Source organism: Oncorhynchus masou, unplaced genomic scaffold (genome assembly GCF_036934945.1).
Source record: "Oncorhynchus masou masou isolate Uvic2021 unplaced genomic scaffold, UVic_Omas_1.1 unplaced_scaffold_1905, whole genome shotgun sequence".
NCBI lineage: Eukaryota > Metazoa > Chordata > Actinopteri > Salmoniformes > Salmonidae > Oncorhynchus > Oncorhynchus masou.
The window spans coordinates 2397-17681 of NW_027008403.1; the positions used below are offsets into that span (position 1 = coordinate 2397).

General features: G+C 41.5%; 1 protein-coding gene across 1 annotated transcript; it reads right to left on the minus strand.

Moving 5' to 3' along the window:
• Positions 1-11912: 11912 nt before the first annotated feature.
• Positions 11913-15100, minus strand: LOC135532548 (complement C1q-like protein 2). Its single transcript, XM_064960033.1, has one exon. It carries the CDS (start codon positions 15025-15027, stop codon positions 14389-14391), a length of 639 nt encoding a protein of 212 aa, XP_064816105.1. The 5' UTR covers positions 15028-15100; the 3' UTR covers positions 11913-14388.
• Between the last annotated feature and the right edge of the window lie 185 nt (positions 15101-15285).

Consider the following 15285-nt stretch of genomic DNA (forward strand, 5'->3'; position numbering starts at 1 on the left):
CCAGGGAACATTAGCGTTAACAGGGGTGTAGTCATTATCCCAATTGTGTTGCAAAACGTTTCATAAACGGAACGAAACGGGGCGGGACCTACCTTAATCTGTCCAATAGAATCACTCGTTTCTTTGGAACTGTTTGGACTAATGATTACACCCGGCAGTAGGAGTGGGAGGTGGCACCTTTGGACTTTGTCATAGGATGTTGTTTAGTGTTTAATTTGCGGCTTTTATTCCAGACAAAGGTTGTAAAACCCTGTACATATTCAGTCAAATCATCAAATTAAATTGTATTTGTCACATGTACCGAGTACAACAGGTGAAGTAGACCTTACAGTGAAATGCTTACTTACAAGCCCTTAACAAACAATGCAGTTTCATGAAAAAAAGTGTTAAGAATTTCTTACTAAAATTAACTGAAGTAAAAAATAAATAAGAAAATAGAAAAATAACAAATTATTAAAGAGCAACAATAAAATAACTAGCGAGGCTATGTACAGGGGGTACCGGTCAAAGACTGTTGTCATACCTTAAGCGAGCAGGTGATAAAATCAACTCTCTCTCTTCAATTCAAAGGGCTTTATTGGCATGGGAAACTTATTTACATTGCCAAAGCAAGTGAAATAGATAATAAACAAAAGTGAAAGACAATAATAAACAACAAAAGTTTAAAAGGAATTAGAGACATTTCAAATGTCATAGTATGACTATGTACAGTGTTGTAACGATGTGCAAATAGTTAAAGTACAAAAAGGAAAATAAATAAGCATAAATATGAGTTATATTTACAATGTGGTTTGTTCTTCACCGGTTGCCCTTTTCTTGTGGCAACAGGCCACATATCTTGTTGCTGTGATGGCACAACTGTGGTACTGTATTTCAACCAATATCAAGATTGGATTGTTTTCAAATTCTTTGTGGGTCTGTAATCTGAGGGAAATATGTGTCTCTAATATGGTCATACATTGGGCAGGAGGTTAGGAAGTGCAGCTCAGTGTCCACCTCATTTTGTGGGCAGTGAGCACAGAGCCTGTCTTCTCTTGAGAGGCTGGTCTGCCGATGGCGACCTCTCTCAATAGCAAGGCTATGCTCACTGAGTCTGTACATAGTCAAAGTCTTCCTTCATCTTGGGTTAGTCACAGTGGTCAGGTATTCTGCCACTGTGTCTCTCTGTTTAGGGCCAAACAGCTTTATAGTTTTCTCCTTATTTTCTTGATTGGTGAGCGGATCCCAGACCTCACAACCATAGAGGGCAATGGGTTCTATAACTGATTCAAGTATTTTTAGCCTGATCCTAATTGGGATGTCATATTTGATATTCCTTTTGATGGCGTAGAATGCCCTTCTTGCCTTGTCTCTCAGATCACAGCTCTGTGGAAGGTACCTGTGGCGCTGATGTTTAGGCCAAGGTATGTATAGTTTTGTGTGTGCTCCAGTGCAACAGTGTCTAGATGGAATTTGTATTTGTGGTTCTGGTGACTGGACCTTTTTGGAACACCTTTATTTTGGCCTTACTGAGATTTACTGTCAGGGCCCAGGTCTGAACAGAATCTGTTCTAGTGCCCTCGTCAGTTCATTAAGATATATGTTGAAGAGGGTAGGGATCAAGCTGTCTCACTCCACGGCCCTGTGGAAAGAAATGGGTGTGTTTTCTGCCAATTCTAACCGGACACTTGTTGTTTGTGTACATTCATTTTATAATGTTGCTTTTCCCCCAACACCACTTTCCATCAGTTTGTATAGCAGACCCTCATGCCAAATTGAGTCAAAGGCTTTTTTGAAATCAACAAAGCATGAGAAGACTTTGCTTTTGTTGTGTTTTGTTTGTCAATAAGGGGGTGCAAGGATGGTAAGTTGGTGGTTGAAGATATCCCTCTAGTGGTGGGTGTGGGGGCTGTGCTTTGGCAGTGGGTGAGGTTATATCCTTCCTGTTTGGCCCTGTCCGGGGTGTCATCGGATGGGGCCACAGTGTCTCCTGACCCCTACTGTCTCAGCCTCCAGTATTTATGCTGCAGTAGTTTATGTGTCGGGGGCTGGGGTCAGTTTGTTATATCTGGAGTACTTCTCCTGTCCAATCCGGTGTCCTGTGTGAATTTAAGTATGCTCTCTCTAATTCTCTCTCTCTTTCTCTCTCTCTCTCGGAGGACCTGAGCCCTAGGACCATGCCTCAGGACGACCTGACATGATGACTCCTTGCTGTTCCCAGTCCACCTGGTCGTGCTGCTGCTCCAGTTTCAACTGTTCTGCCTGTGATTATTATTATTTTACCATGCTGGTAATTTATGAACATTTGAACATCTTGGCCATGTTCTGTTATAATCTCCACCCGGCACAGCCAGAAGAGGACTGGTCACCCCTCATAGCCTCGTTCCTCTCTTGGTTTTTTCCTAGGTTTTGGCCTTTCTAGGGAGTTTTTCCTAACCACCGTGCTTCTACACCTGCATTGCTTGCTGTTTGGGGTTTTAGGCTGGGTTTCTGTACAGCACTTTGAGATATCAGCTGATGTACGAAGGGCTATATAAATACATTTGATTTGATTTGAATATGTGGCCTGTCGTACGGTAATTTGGTAAAAAGCCAATTTGACATTTGCTCAGTACATTGTTTTCACTGTGGAAATGTAGAAGTCTGCTGTTAATGATAATGCAGAGAATTTTCCCAAGGTTGCTGTTGACACATATCCCACGGTAGTTATTGGGGTCGGATTTGTCTCCACTTTTGTGGTTTGGGGTGATCAGTCCTCGGTTCCAAGTTTTAGGGAAGATGCCAGAGCTGAGGATGATGTTAAAGAGTTTAAATATAGCGAGGTGAAATTTGTTGTCTGTATAACTTACAATGTCATGTAGGATACCATTAACACGACAGCCCTTTTAGGGTTGGAGGGGTTGTAATTGTGTCCTGTAGTTCATTCAATGTAATTGGAGAATTCAGTGGGTTCTGGTAGTCTTTAATAGCTGACTAATATTTTCTATTGTTCATGTATGTGTTTTTGCTGTTTGTTCTTTGTTATAAAAAAACATATGTTTTGAAGTGGTTTACCCAGACATCTCCATTTTGGATAGATAACTATTTGTGTTTTCCAATTTTCCCAGAAGTTGTTAGAGTCTATGGATTCTTCAATTACATTGAGCTGATTTCTGACGTGCTGTTCCTTCTTTTTCTACTGTGTATTTCTGTATTGTTTTAGTGATTCACCATAGTGAAGGCGTAGACTCAGGTTTTCTGGGTCTTTGTGTTTTTGGTTAGATATGTTCCTCAATTCATTTCTTAGGATTTTGTACTTTTCATCCAACCATTTGTCATTGTTGTTCATATTCTTAGGTTGTCTGGTTGAAATGTTTAGATTTGATTGTGAAGCTATTTAGGCTTTCTACTGCCAAGTTTACACCTTCGCTATTGCAGTGAAAAGTTTTGTCCAGAAAGTTGTCTAAAAGGGATTGAATTTGTTGTGATTAATTGCTTTCTGGTAGGTTTCTACACTACTTTCCTTTCATCTATAACATTTCTAAAATGTATGCAGTTTATTCAGCTTGATGCCTCATGATTGAATATTGCTCTGTTCAAGTAGAATGTGATTTTGCTGTGATCTGATAGGGGTGTCAGTGGGTTTTCTCTTTCTCTCTCTCTTTCTAATGTATAATTTAGTGCATCTTGTTCTCTCTTAATAGCAAATTAAAGCTGGAATTGCTCCATTTACAGACCAGCTCACACATTTACCTCTTCTGGCTCCTGTAAGACCTCTTTGTCTTCACAGAAGAGAGAGAGAGGAGGGAGAAATAGAGTGAGAGTTAGAGAGAGAGAGAGAGAGACAGAGAAACACAGAGAGAGAGAGAGAGAGAGAGAGAGAGAGAGAGAGAGAGAGAACACAGAGAGAGAGAGAGAGAGAGAGAAGGGGTATCTGGGATGGATGAGGCTAATATTTCAGGAGAGAAGGAGACGGGGTATCTGGGATGGATGAGGCTAATATTTCAGGAGACAGAAGGGGTATCTGGGATGGATGAGGCTAATATTTCAGGAGACAGAAGGGGTATCTGGGATGGATGGGGCTAATATTTCAGGAGAGAAGGAGAAGGGATATCTGGGACAGCCCCTGGATGAGTCTGAAGGGAAGTGTGTATCACTTTCTCCTAAACTGTTCTAACTCACCACTCAGTCTGTTCCCACTGGAGGCTACAGCAGTCAGTAATAATGCTCTAAGTTCAAGTACACAACTCCGTGAAGAACCGCTTGGTCTCTGGTTCACTCAACCACAAACATGATGATGACTCCCACAGTTAGACAGAGTGCGAGTGCAGTTTCGTGTATGACTAAAAATGAATATTCTCTCCATGGTGCCCTCCTACACACACACACACACACACACACACACACACACACACACACACACACACACACACACACACACCGACTAACACAGTTCACTGTTTTCATGAGGTTATTGATGTCATTCTGTAAAAGTGTCCAGGAAACCTGGCATGTAGTTTTCCTGGTGTGATGTCACCACCTTGGTCTGTGTTCACGGTTACCATTCGTTTTCCTGGTGTGATGTCACCACCTTGGTCTGTGTTCACGGTTCCCATTCGTTTTCCTGGTGTGATGTCACCACCTTGGTCTGTGTTAACGGTTCCCACAAGTTTTCCTGGTGTGATGTCGCCACCTAGTGGTCGTGTGTATTATTAGCTTCTAACCAGTACAACAAGAGGAGGACGCAGTTTGGCTTTTATTGTCATGAATCTTGCCCTAGAGGCAGCCTGCAGAGTAGTCACAACCTGGCACAGCCATAAAGTCAGAAAATATACATTTGAACCTAAACTTAACCACACTGCTAACCCTAATGACTAATCCCAAACTTAAATGAAGACCAAAAAGCAAATGTTTGTTTTCATTAATTTTTACAATACAGACTATTTTGACTTTTAAGCTGGCACATGTAATGAAAATCACACAGTTCTGCCTCCAGGGCAAGATTAATGACAATAAACGTCAACCTGCCAGAAGGATGGGCCTCCTCCCGTATGAGGGAGAATCTCAAATGCATACTCCTCGCGTCCTCTCTCTCCTCGTTTCCTTCTCAAAAACACATTGGAAAAAAGCTAGAGGTCCTTCCCCTCTGATCTTCTCCTCCAGTGGGTTTTGAGAAGGAGACGAGGAGACTTCTCCTCCGGTGGGTTTTGAGAAGGAGACGAGGAGACTTCTCCTCCGGTGGGTTTTGAGAAGGAGACGAGGAGACTTCTCCTCCGGTGGGTTTTGAGAAGGAGACGAGGAGACTTCTCCTCCTGTGGGTTTTGAGAAGGAGATGAGGAGACTACTCCTCCGGTGGGTTTTGAGAAGGAGACGAGGAGACTTCTCCTCCAGTGGGTTTTGAGAAGGAGACGAGGAGACTTCTCCTCCAGTGGGTTTTGAGAAGGAGACGAGGAGACTTCTCCTCCGGTGGGTTTTGAGAAGGAGATGAGGAGACTTCTCCTCCGGTGGGTTTTGAGAAGGAGACGAGGAGACTTCTCCTCCAGTGGGTTTTGAGAAGGAGACGAGGAGACTTCTCCTCCGGTGGGTTTTGAGAAGGAGACGAGGAGACTTCTCCTCCGGTGGGTTTTGAGAAGGAGACGAAGAGACTTCTCCTCCGGTGGGTTTTGAGAAGGAGACGAGGAGACTTTCTCCGGTGGGTTTTGAGAAGGAGACTAAGGAGACTTCTCCTCCGGTGGGTTTTGAGAAGGAGATCGAGGAGACTTCTCCTCCAGTGGGTTTTGAGAAGGATTTATGGATGGAAGATTTCTCCTCCAGTGGGTTTTGAGAAGGTAAGGAGATATTAATGTTTCTCCCTGACTCTTGTTTCTCACAATGGTTACTTCCTTCTAAGGAGATGTTTACTCTACTGCTGCAATTGAACAACAACACAATGATAGGGATCCAGACAACAACACAATGATACGGTAAAAGCACTTTGTGACTGATGACAACAACACAATGATACACCATGAACAACAAATTTGATTTGTCCCATGAGGGCAATTGACAACAACACAATGATTTGAACAACAACACAATGATAAGGATGCACAATGATACACCATGAAAAAACACAATGATACAAATCCACAACAACACAATGATACACCATGACAACAACACAATGATACACCATGACAACAACACAATGATACACCAGAACAACAACACAATGATTCACCATGACAACAATACAATGATACACCATGACAACAACACAATGATACACCAGAACAACACAATGACACAATGATACAACCAGAACAACAACACAATGATACACCATGACAACAACACAATGATACGCCATGACAACAACACAATGATACACCAGAACAACAACACACAAGATACACCAGACAACAACACAATGATACACCATGACAACAACACAATGATACACCATGACAACAACACAATGATACACCATGACAACAACACAATGATACACCATGACAACAACACAATGATACACAAAGACAACAACACAATGATACGCCATGACAACAACACAATGATACACCATGACAACAACACAATGATATGCCATGACAACAACACAATGATACACAAAGACAACAACACAATGATATGCCATGACAACAACACAATGATACACAAAGACAACAACACAATGATTCATCATGACAACAACACAATGATACACCATGACAACAACACAATGATACACCATGACAACAAAACAATGATACAATGACAACAACACAATGATTCATCATGACAACAACACAATGATACACCATGACAACAACACAATGATACACAAAGACAACAACACATGATACGCCATGACACAATGATAATCTCAGTGACAACAACACAATGATACATGACAACAACACAATGATACACCATGACAACAACACAATGATATGCCATGACAACAACACAATGATACACAAAGACAACAACACAATGATATGCCATGACAACAACACAATGATACACAAAGACAACAATATAGGGCTGCCCCGTGTTCCAATCTCTGTATATATATAGGGCTGCCCGTGTTCTGTATATATAGGGCTGCCCCTGTGTTCCAATCTCTGTATATAAAGGGCTGCCCTGTGTTGCACTGTGTTCAACAATGAACACTCATGATTCACCATGACAACATACAATGATTCACCATGACAACATAATGATATACATATGACAACAACACAATGACAACAAAACAATGATACACATGATGTATACATGACAACAACACAATGTATGTATACAATCTCGTATATAGGGATACACCATGTTTCCAACACTCTGACATATATAGGGCTGCCCTGACAACAAGACAATGACGCACAATTATAACACATGTTCCAAGATAGTTCAAATCATATATAGGGCTGCCCTGTGTTCCAATCTCTCAGTCGGTGCTGCCCTGTGCACAATCTCTGTATATATCTCAGTGTTCAAGCCCCACGTTGGGACCATTGTTCCAATCTCTTATAGGGGGTGGGCTGAGTGTTCCAATCTCTGTATATATGAGGGCTGCCCTGTGTTCAATCTCTGTATATATATAGGGCTGCGTGTTCAAACCTGTGTTCCAATCTCTGGTCAGTTCCAATCTCTCTGTAGTGGCTGCCCCGTGCAACTGTAATCTCAGTGAGCATCAAGCCCCAGATGCATATGACCTTTCCTTTGGGGTGCCTGTTTGATCTCTGTATATATAGGGCATGCAAGGCATTTAACCCTCAAATGCTGTGTTCCAATTCTGGTGGATGTTCCAATCTCTGTATGATATAGGGCTGCCCTCTATATATAGGGCTGCCCCGTGTTCCAATCTCTGTATATATAGGGCTGCCCAGTTCCAATCTCTGTAATATATAGGGCTCAATCTCTGATGCAAGGGCTGCCCCTGCCATATATATAGGGCTGCCCTGTGTTCCAATCTTCTGGCATATATATATATAGGGCTGCCCTGTGTTCCAATCTCTGTATGTGTTCCAATCTCTGTATGTATAGGGCTGCCCTGTTCCAATCTCTGCTGCCCTGTGTTCCAATCTCTGTATGTATATAGGGCTGCCCTGTGTTCCAATCTCTGTATGTATATAGGGCTGCCCTGTGTTCCAATCTCTGTATGTATATCTGTTCCAATCTCTACATAGGGCTGCCCTGTGTTCCAATCTCTGTATGTATAGAGCTGCCCTGTGTTCCAATCTCTGTATGTATATAGGGCTGCCCTGTGTTCCAATCTCTGTATGTATATAGGGCTGCCCCGTGTTCCAATCTCTGTATGTATATAGGGCTGCCCTGTGTTCCAATCTCTGTATATATATAGGGCTGCCCCGTGTTCCAATCTCTGTATATATATATAGGGCTGCCCTGTGTTCCAATCTCTGCATATATAGGGCTGCCCCGTGTTCCAATCTCTGTATGTATAGGGCTGCCCTCTGTTCCAATCTCTGTATGTATATAGGGCTGCCCTGTGTTCCAATCTCTGTATGTATATAGGGCTGCCCTGTGTTCCAATCTCTGTATATATATAGGGCTGCCCTGTGTTCCAATCTCTGATATATAGGGCTGCCCGTGTTCCAATCTCTGTATGTATAGGGCTGCCCTGTGTTCCAATCTCTGTATATATAGGGCTGCCCTGTGTTCCAATCTCTGTATATATATAGGGCTGCCCTGTGTTCCAATCTCTGTATATATAGGGCTGCCCTGTGTTCCAATCTCTGTATATATATAGGGCTGCCCCGTGTTCCAATCTCTGTATATATATAGGGCTGCCCTGTGTTTCCATATAGGGCTGCCTCTGTATCTCTGTATATATATAGGGCTGCCCATGTGTTTCCAATAGGGCTCTGTATATATATAGGGCTGTTCCCCTGTGTTCCAATCTCTGTATGTATAGGGCTGCCCTGTGTTCCAATCTCTGTATGTATATAGGGCTGCCATGTGTTCCAATCTCTGTATATATAGGGCTGCCCCGTGTTCCAATCTCTGTATATATATAGGGCTGCCCCGTGTTCCAATCTCTGTATATATATAGGGCTGCCCCGTGTTCCAATCTCTGTATATATAGGGGCTGCCCTAGGGCGTGTTCCAATCTCTGTATATATATAGGGCTGCCCTGTGTTCCAATCTCTGTATGTATAGTGGGCTGCCCTGTGTTCCAATCTCTGTATGTATAGGGCTCTGTATGTATATAGGGCTGCCCTGTGTTCCAATCTCTGTATGTATAGGGCTGCCCTGTGTATGTATATAGGGCTGCCCTGTGTTCCAATCTCTGTATGTATATAGGGCTGCCCTGTGTTCCAATCTCTGTATATATAGGGCTGCCCTGTGTTCCAATCTCTGTATGTATATAGGGCTGCCCTGTGTTCCAATCTCTGTATGTATAGGGCTGCCCTGTGTTCCAATCTCTGTATGTATAGGGCTCTGTATCTCTGTATGTATAGGGCTGCCCTGTGTTCCAATCTCTGTATGTATAGGGCTGCCCTGTGTTCCAATCTCTGTATGTATAGGGCTGCCCTCTGTTCCAATCTCTATGCATAGGGCTGCCCTGTGTTCCAATCTCTGTTATCTCTGTATATATAGGGCTGCCCTGTGTTCCAATCTCTGTATGTAGGGCTGCCCTGTGTTCCAATCTCTGTATGTATAGGGCTGCCCTGTGTTCCAATCTCTGTATGTATAGGGCTGCCCTGTGTTCCAATCTCTGTATGTATATAGGGCTGCCCTGTGTTCCAATCTCTGTATATATAGGGCTGCCCTGTGTTCCAATCTCTGTATGTATAGGGCTGCCCTGTGTTCCAATCTCTGTATATATAGGGCTGCCCTGTGTTCCAATCTCTGTATATGTATAGGGCTGCCCTGTGTTCCAATATATATATATCTCTGTATATATATATGTTCCAATCTCTATATATATATATAGGGCTGCCCTGTGTTCCAATATATAGGGCTGCCCTGTGTTATATATATAGGGCTGCCCTGTGTTCCAATCTGCCTGTATATATATAGGGCTGCCCCGTGTTCCAATCTCTGTATGTATATCTGTAATCTCTGTATGTTAGGATCATGCCCTGTAACATGTTAGGATCATGCCCCTGTTAACATGTTTATATAGGGCTGCCTGTTCCAATCTCGTATGTTTGGGCTGCCCTGTGTTCCAATCTCTGTAACATGTATAGGGCTGCCCTGTGTTCATCTCTGTATGTATAGGGCTGCCCCTGTGTTCCAATCTCTGTATGTATAACATCTGTATGTATATAGGGCTCTGATATATAGGGGCCCTGTGTTCCAATCTCTGTGTAACATGTTAGGGCATGCCTGTAACATGTCTGGATCATGGCTGTTAACATGTATAGGATCATGCCTGTAACATGTCTGGGGCTGCCCTGTAACTCTGTATTATAGGGCTGCCCTGTGTTCCAACATGTCTGGATATATAGGGCTGCCCTGTGTTCCAATCTCTGTATGTATAGGGCTGCCCTGTGTTCCATGTCTGGATGTATGCCCTGTTCCAATCTCTGTATCATAGGGCTAACATGTGTCTGGATAGGGCTGCCCATGTTTCCATGCCTGTAACATGTCTGGATCATGGCTGTAACATGTTAATCATGCCTGTAACATGTTAGGATCATGCCTGTAACATGTTTGGATCATGCCTGTAACATGTTAGGATCATGCCTGTAACATGTCTGGATCATGGCTGTAACATGTTAGGATCATGCCTGTAACATGTCTGGATCATGGCTGTAACATGTTAGGATCATGCCTGTAACATGTCTGGATCATGGCTGTAACATGTTAGGATCATGGCTGTAACATGTTAGGATCATGCCTGTAACATGTCTGGATCATGGCTGTAACATGTTAGGATCATGCATGTAACATGTCTGGATCATGGCTGTAACATGTTAGGATCATGCCTGTAACATGTTAGGATCATGCCTGTAACATGTTAGGGTCATGCATGTAACATGTTAGGATCATGGCTGTAACATGTTAGGATCATGCCTGTAACATGTTAGGATCATGCCTGTAACATGTTAGGATCATGGCTGTAACATGTTAGGATCATGCCTGTAACATGTTTGGATCATGGCTGTAACATGTTAGGATCATGCCTGTAACATGTTAGGATCATGCCTGTAACATGTTAGGATCATGGCTGTAACATGTTAGGAACATGTTAGGATCATGCATGTAACATGTTAGGATCATGGCTGTAACATGTTAGGATCATGGCTGTAACATGTTAGGATCATGCCTGTAACATGTTAGGATCATGCCTGTAACATGTTAGGATCATGCCTGTAACATGTTAGGATCATGCCTGTAACATGTTAGGATCATGCCTGTAACATGTTTGGATGTAACATGTTAGGATCATGCCTGTAACATGTTAGGATCATGCCTGTAACATGTTAGGATCATGCCTGTAACATGTTAGGATCATGCCTGTAACATGTTAGGATCATGCCTGTAACATGTTAGGATCATGCCTGTAACATGTTAGGATCATGCCTGTAACATGTTAGGATCATGTCTGTAACATGTTAGGATCATGGCTGTAACATGTTAGGATCATGCCTGTAACATGTTATGTTTCTTACTACATGATGGATGTTGAAGTCAGATTTATTTTTTAAATGATGTAAATTGCCTTTTTTTTGTGTTTGTAATTTTGTTGTTGTTGTTGTGTGTCTTGTTTGGTTTATGGTATTTAAAAAGCAGAAGAAGAGGACATTATATTATTACTTACCGATAGATGTTCTATTGTTTTGTGGAATTTATTTAATATTAGATCAGTTGTTTCTCAATGTGCCATCTGGCTTCTAAGAGTGAAGTGAAACCAAAACGGGGTAAACGATTACCAGTTATTTATGCACTTCTTTACCTCCCAAAATAATAAAGAAATCATTTAACTGAAATATTAATAGTCGTTATCTTTCTTAATTGGAGAAGAACATTTATTTATGCATTAGACAACATGGAGGCCCGTTTCCAACTTCCCATTCTGTCTCATTGATCAAACAAATGATTTATAAAAATCATTCACTAGTCAGTTATTGAAAAGAGAATCAGGTCTACACTTTCATTCCGCTACAAAGCAGCACAAAGATTGCATCACCCGATCAGTACATACAAAAATAACTGAAAAATAACTTGAGCTTGTTAATATATTCCACTGGACTGGTTGGTTCTGATTCAGATGCGTTGGGTTAAATGATGAAGACACACGATTGTTTGTTTATCACCTTGTTATCAATGCTTAGTTCCCCCTCCAAAAAAAAAACATTGAAAAAAAATGTTTGTCATAGTCATTAAATCAGAGTACTATATGTCATAAATCAGAGTACTATATACGTATACATATATGTATATATATATATATATACATATACATATATATATACATATACATATACATATACACATATACACATATATATATATATATATATATGTCATTAAATCAGAGTACTATATACAGTGCCTTGCGAAAGTATTCGGGCCCCCTTGAACTTTGCGACCTTTTGCTTCAAACATAAAGATATAAAACTGTATTTTTTTGTGAAGAATCAACAACAAGTGGGACACAATCATGAAGTGGAACGACATTTATTGGATATTTCAAACTTTTTTAACAAATCAAAAACTGAAAAATTGGGCGTGCAAAATTATTCAGCCCCTTTACTTTCAGTGCAGCAAACTCTCTCCAGAAGTTCAGTGAGGATCTCTGAATGATCCAATGTTGACCTAAATGACTAATGATGGTAAATACAATCCACCTGTGTGTAATCAAGTCTCTGTATAAATGCACATGCACTGTGATAGTCTCAGAGGTCCATTAAAAGCGCAGAGAGCATCATGAAGAACAAGGAACACACCAGGCAGGTCCGAGATACTGTTGTGAAGAAGTTTAAAGCCGGATTTGGATACAAAAAGATTTCCCAAGCTTTAAACATCCCAAGGAGCACTGTGCAAGCGATAATATTGAAATGGAAGGAGTATCAGACCACTGCAAATCTACCAAGACCTGGCCGTCCCTCTAAACTTTCAGCTCATACAAGGAGAAGACTGATCAGAGATGCAGCCAAGAGGCCCATGATCACTCTGGATGAACTGCAGAGATCTACAGCTGAGGTGGGAGACTCTGTCCATAGGACAACAATCAGTCGTATATTGCACAAATCTGGCCTTTATGGAAGAGTGGCAAGAAGAAAGCCATTTCTTAAAGATATCCATAAAAAGTGTTGTTTAATGTTTGCCACAAGCCACCTGGGAGACACACCAAACATGTGGAAGAAGGTGCTCTGGTCAGATGAAACCAAAATTGAACTTTTTGGCAACAATGCAAAACGTTATGTTTGGCGTAAAAGCAACACAGCTCATCACACTGAAAACACCATCCCCACTGTCAAACATGGTGGTGGCAGCATCATGGTTTGGGCCTGCTTTTCTTCAGCAGGGAAGATGGTTAAAATTGATGGGAAGATGGATGGAGCCAAATACAGGACCATTCTGGAAGAAAACCTGATGGAGTCTGCAAAAGACCTGAGACTGGGACGGAGATTTGTCTTCCAACAAGACAATGATCCAAAACATAAAGCAAAATCTACAATGGAATGGTTCAAAAATAAACATATCCAGGTGTTAGAATGGCCAAGTCAAAGTCCAGACCTGAATCCAATCGAGAATCTGTGGAAAGAACTGAAAACTGCTCTGTTCACAAATGCTCTCCATCCAACCTCACTGTGCTCGAGCTATTTTGCAAGGAGGAATTGGAAAAAATTCCAGTCTCTCGATGTGCAAAACTGATAGAGACATACCCCAAGCGACTTACAGCTGTAATCTCAACAAAAGGTGGCGCTACAAAGTATTAACTTAAGGGGGCTGAATAATTTTGCACTCCAAATTTTTCAGTTTTTGATTTGTTAAAAATGTTTGAAATATCCAATAAATGTCGTTCCACTTCATGATTGTGTCCCACTTGTTGTTGACTCTTCACAAAAAAATACAGTTTTATATCTTTATGTTTGAAGCCTGAAATGTGGCAAAAGGTCACAAAGTTCAAGGGGGCCGAATACTTTCGCAAGGCACTGTATATATATATATGTCATTAAATCAGAGTAGTATATGTCATTAAATCAGAGTACTATATATATATATATATATATGTCATAAATCATAGTACTATATGTCATTAAATCATAGTACTATATGTCATTAAATCAGAGTAGTATATGTCATTAAATCAGAGTAGTATATGTCATTAAATCAGAGTAGTATATGTCATTAAATCAGAGTAGTATATGTCATAAATCATAGTACTATATATATGTCATTAAATCATAGTAGTATATGTCATTAAATCCTTCTAAAGCAGTAGGATTCAGCGATAGAATAAACTGTTCTCTAAGTGAAGAGCAGAAAGCCAGTGAAGGTGCTGTGGTGATTATTGTCATCAAAGATGTTAAATCCTTCCATCAGACGAGTGTAGACCTCGTCTCCTGCATCCAACTGCAGTGTTACACCATTGGTTCCACCGTCCTCCGAGTCCGAAACGTCATCGGTCACAGTCACCATTACAAGTCCATTTTTATACAGCGACACTCTTCTCCCCTTGCTGGAGGTTGTAAAGGCAGTGTATGTGAAGTAGTAGACTCCATTAACCGGTGCTCTGAAGATACCCGTCACCGGACTGTAAGCCTCACCAATATTGATGAAGACGTGTTTGTAGGCCAGGATGACATCATCACTATTTGGTCCTTTGGATTCAGACAACGAGGCTGAGAAGGCCACCTTCGGTCTCTCTCTGTTCTCTCTCTTCAGTTCCTCCACGGTGGCTCCCATCTCATTCAGTTTGGTGCTCTGTTGAGCCACAATGGCTCTCAGCTCCTGGAGTAGGACTCTCTGTTCCTCCACCTGGCTCTCGCTGGCCCGCTGTGTGGTTTCCATAAAGATTGGCTTCTTGTCAATGTCTCTACTTTGAAAAACCTGCAGCTCAGAGAGACAGCTGCAGAGAACAAACAGTAGAGCGACGAAGGTCCTCATCTTTCAGATCAACTCTGGGATCCTTTGGTATCAAAACGCTTAAACTCAAGAGTTCTATACAGATGAATAGTGAACCATTAACTCAGTCATTCATTGTTAATACTTAACTGTCCTTGGATAGGTGGCGATGTAGCGATGTTCTGATGTTTAAGTTCAAAGTTTTTATTTATCCAATGGCAGACAGTTACCACTCTCTGAAATACTTTGTTGACAGATTTCTTTATATTAAGAGAACGAAATGAACTTATGTCTTATAAA

Coding starts and splice junctions, on each gene's coding strand:
- LOC135532548 (XM_064960033.1), bottom strand. CDS start 15,027: ATGAGGACCTTCGTCGCTCTACTGTTTGTTCTCTGCAGCTGTCTCTCT.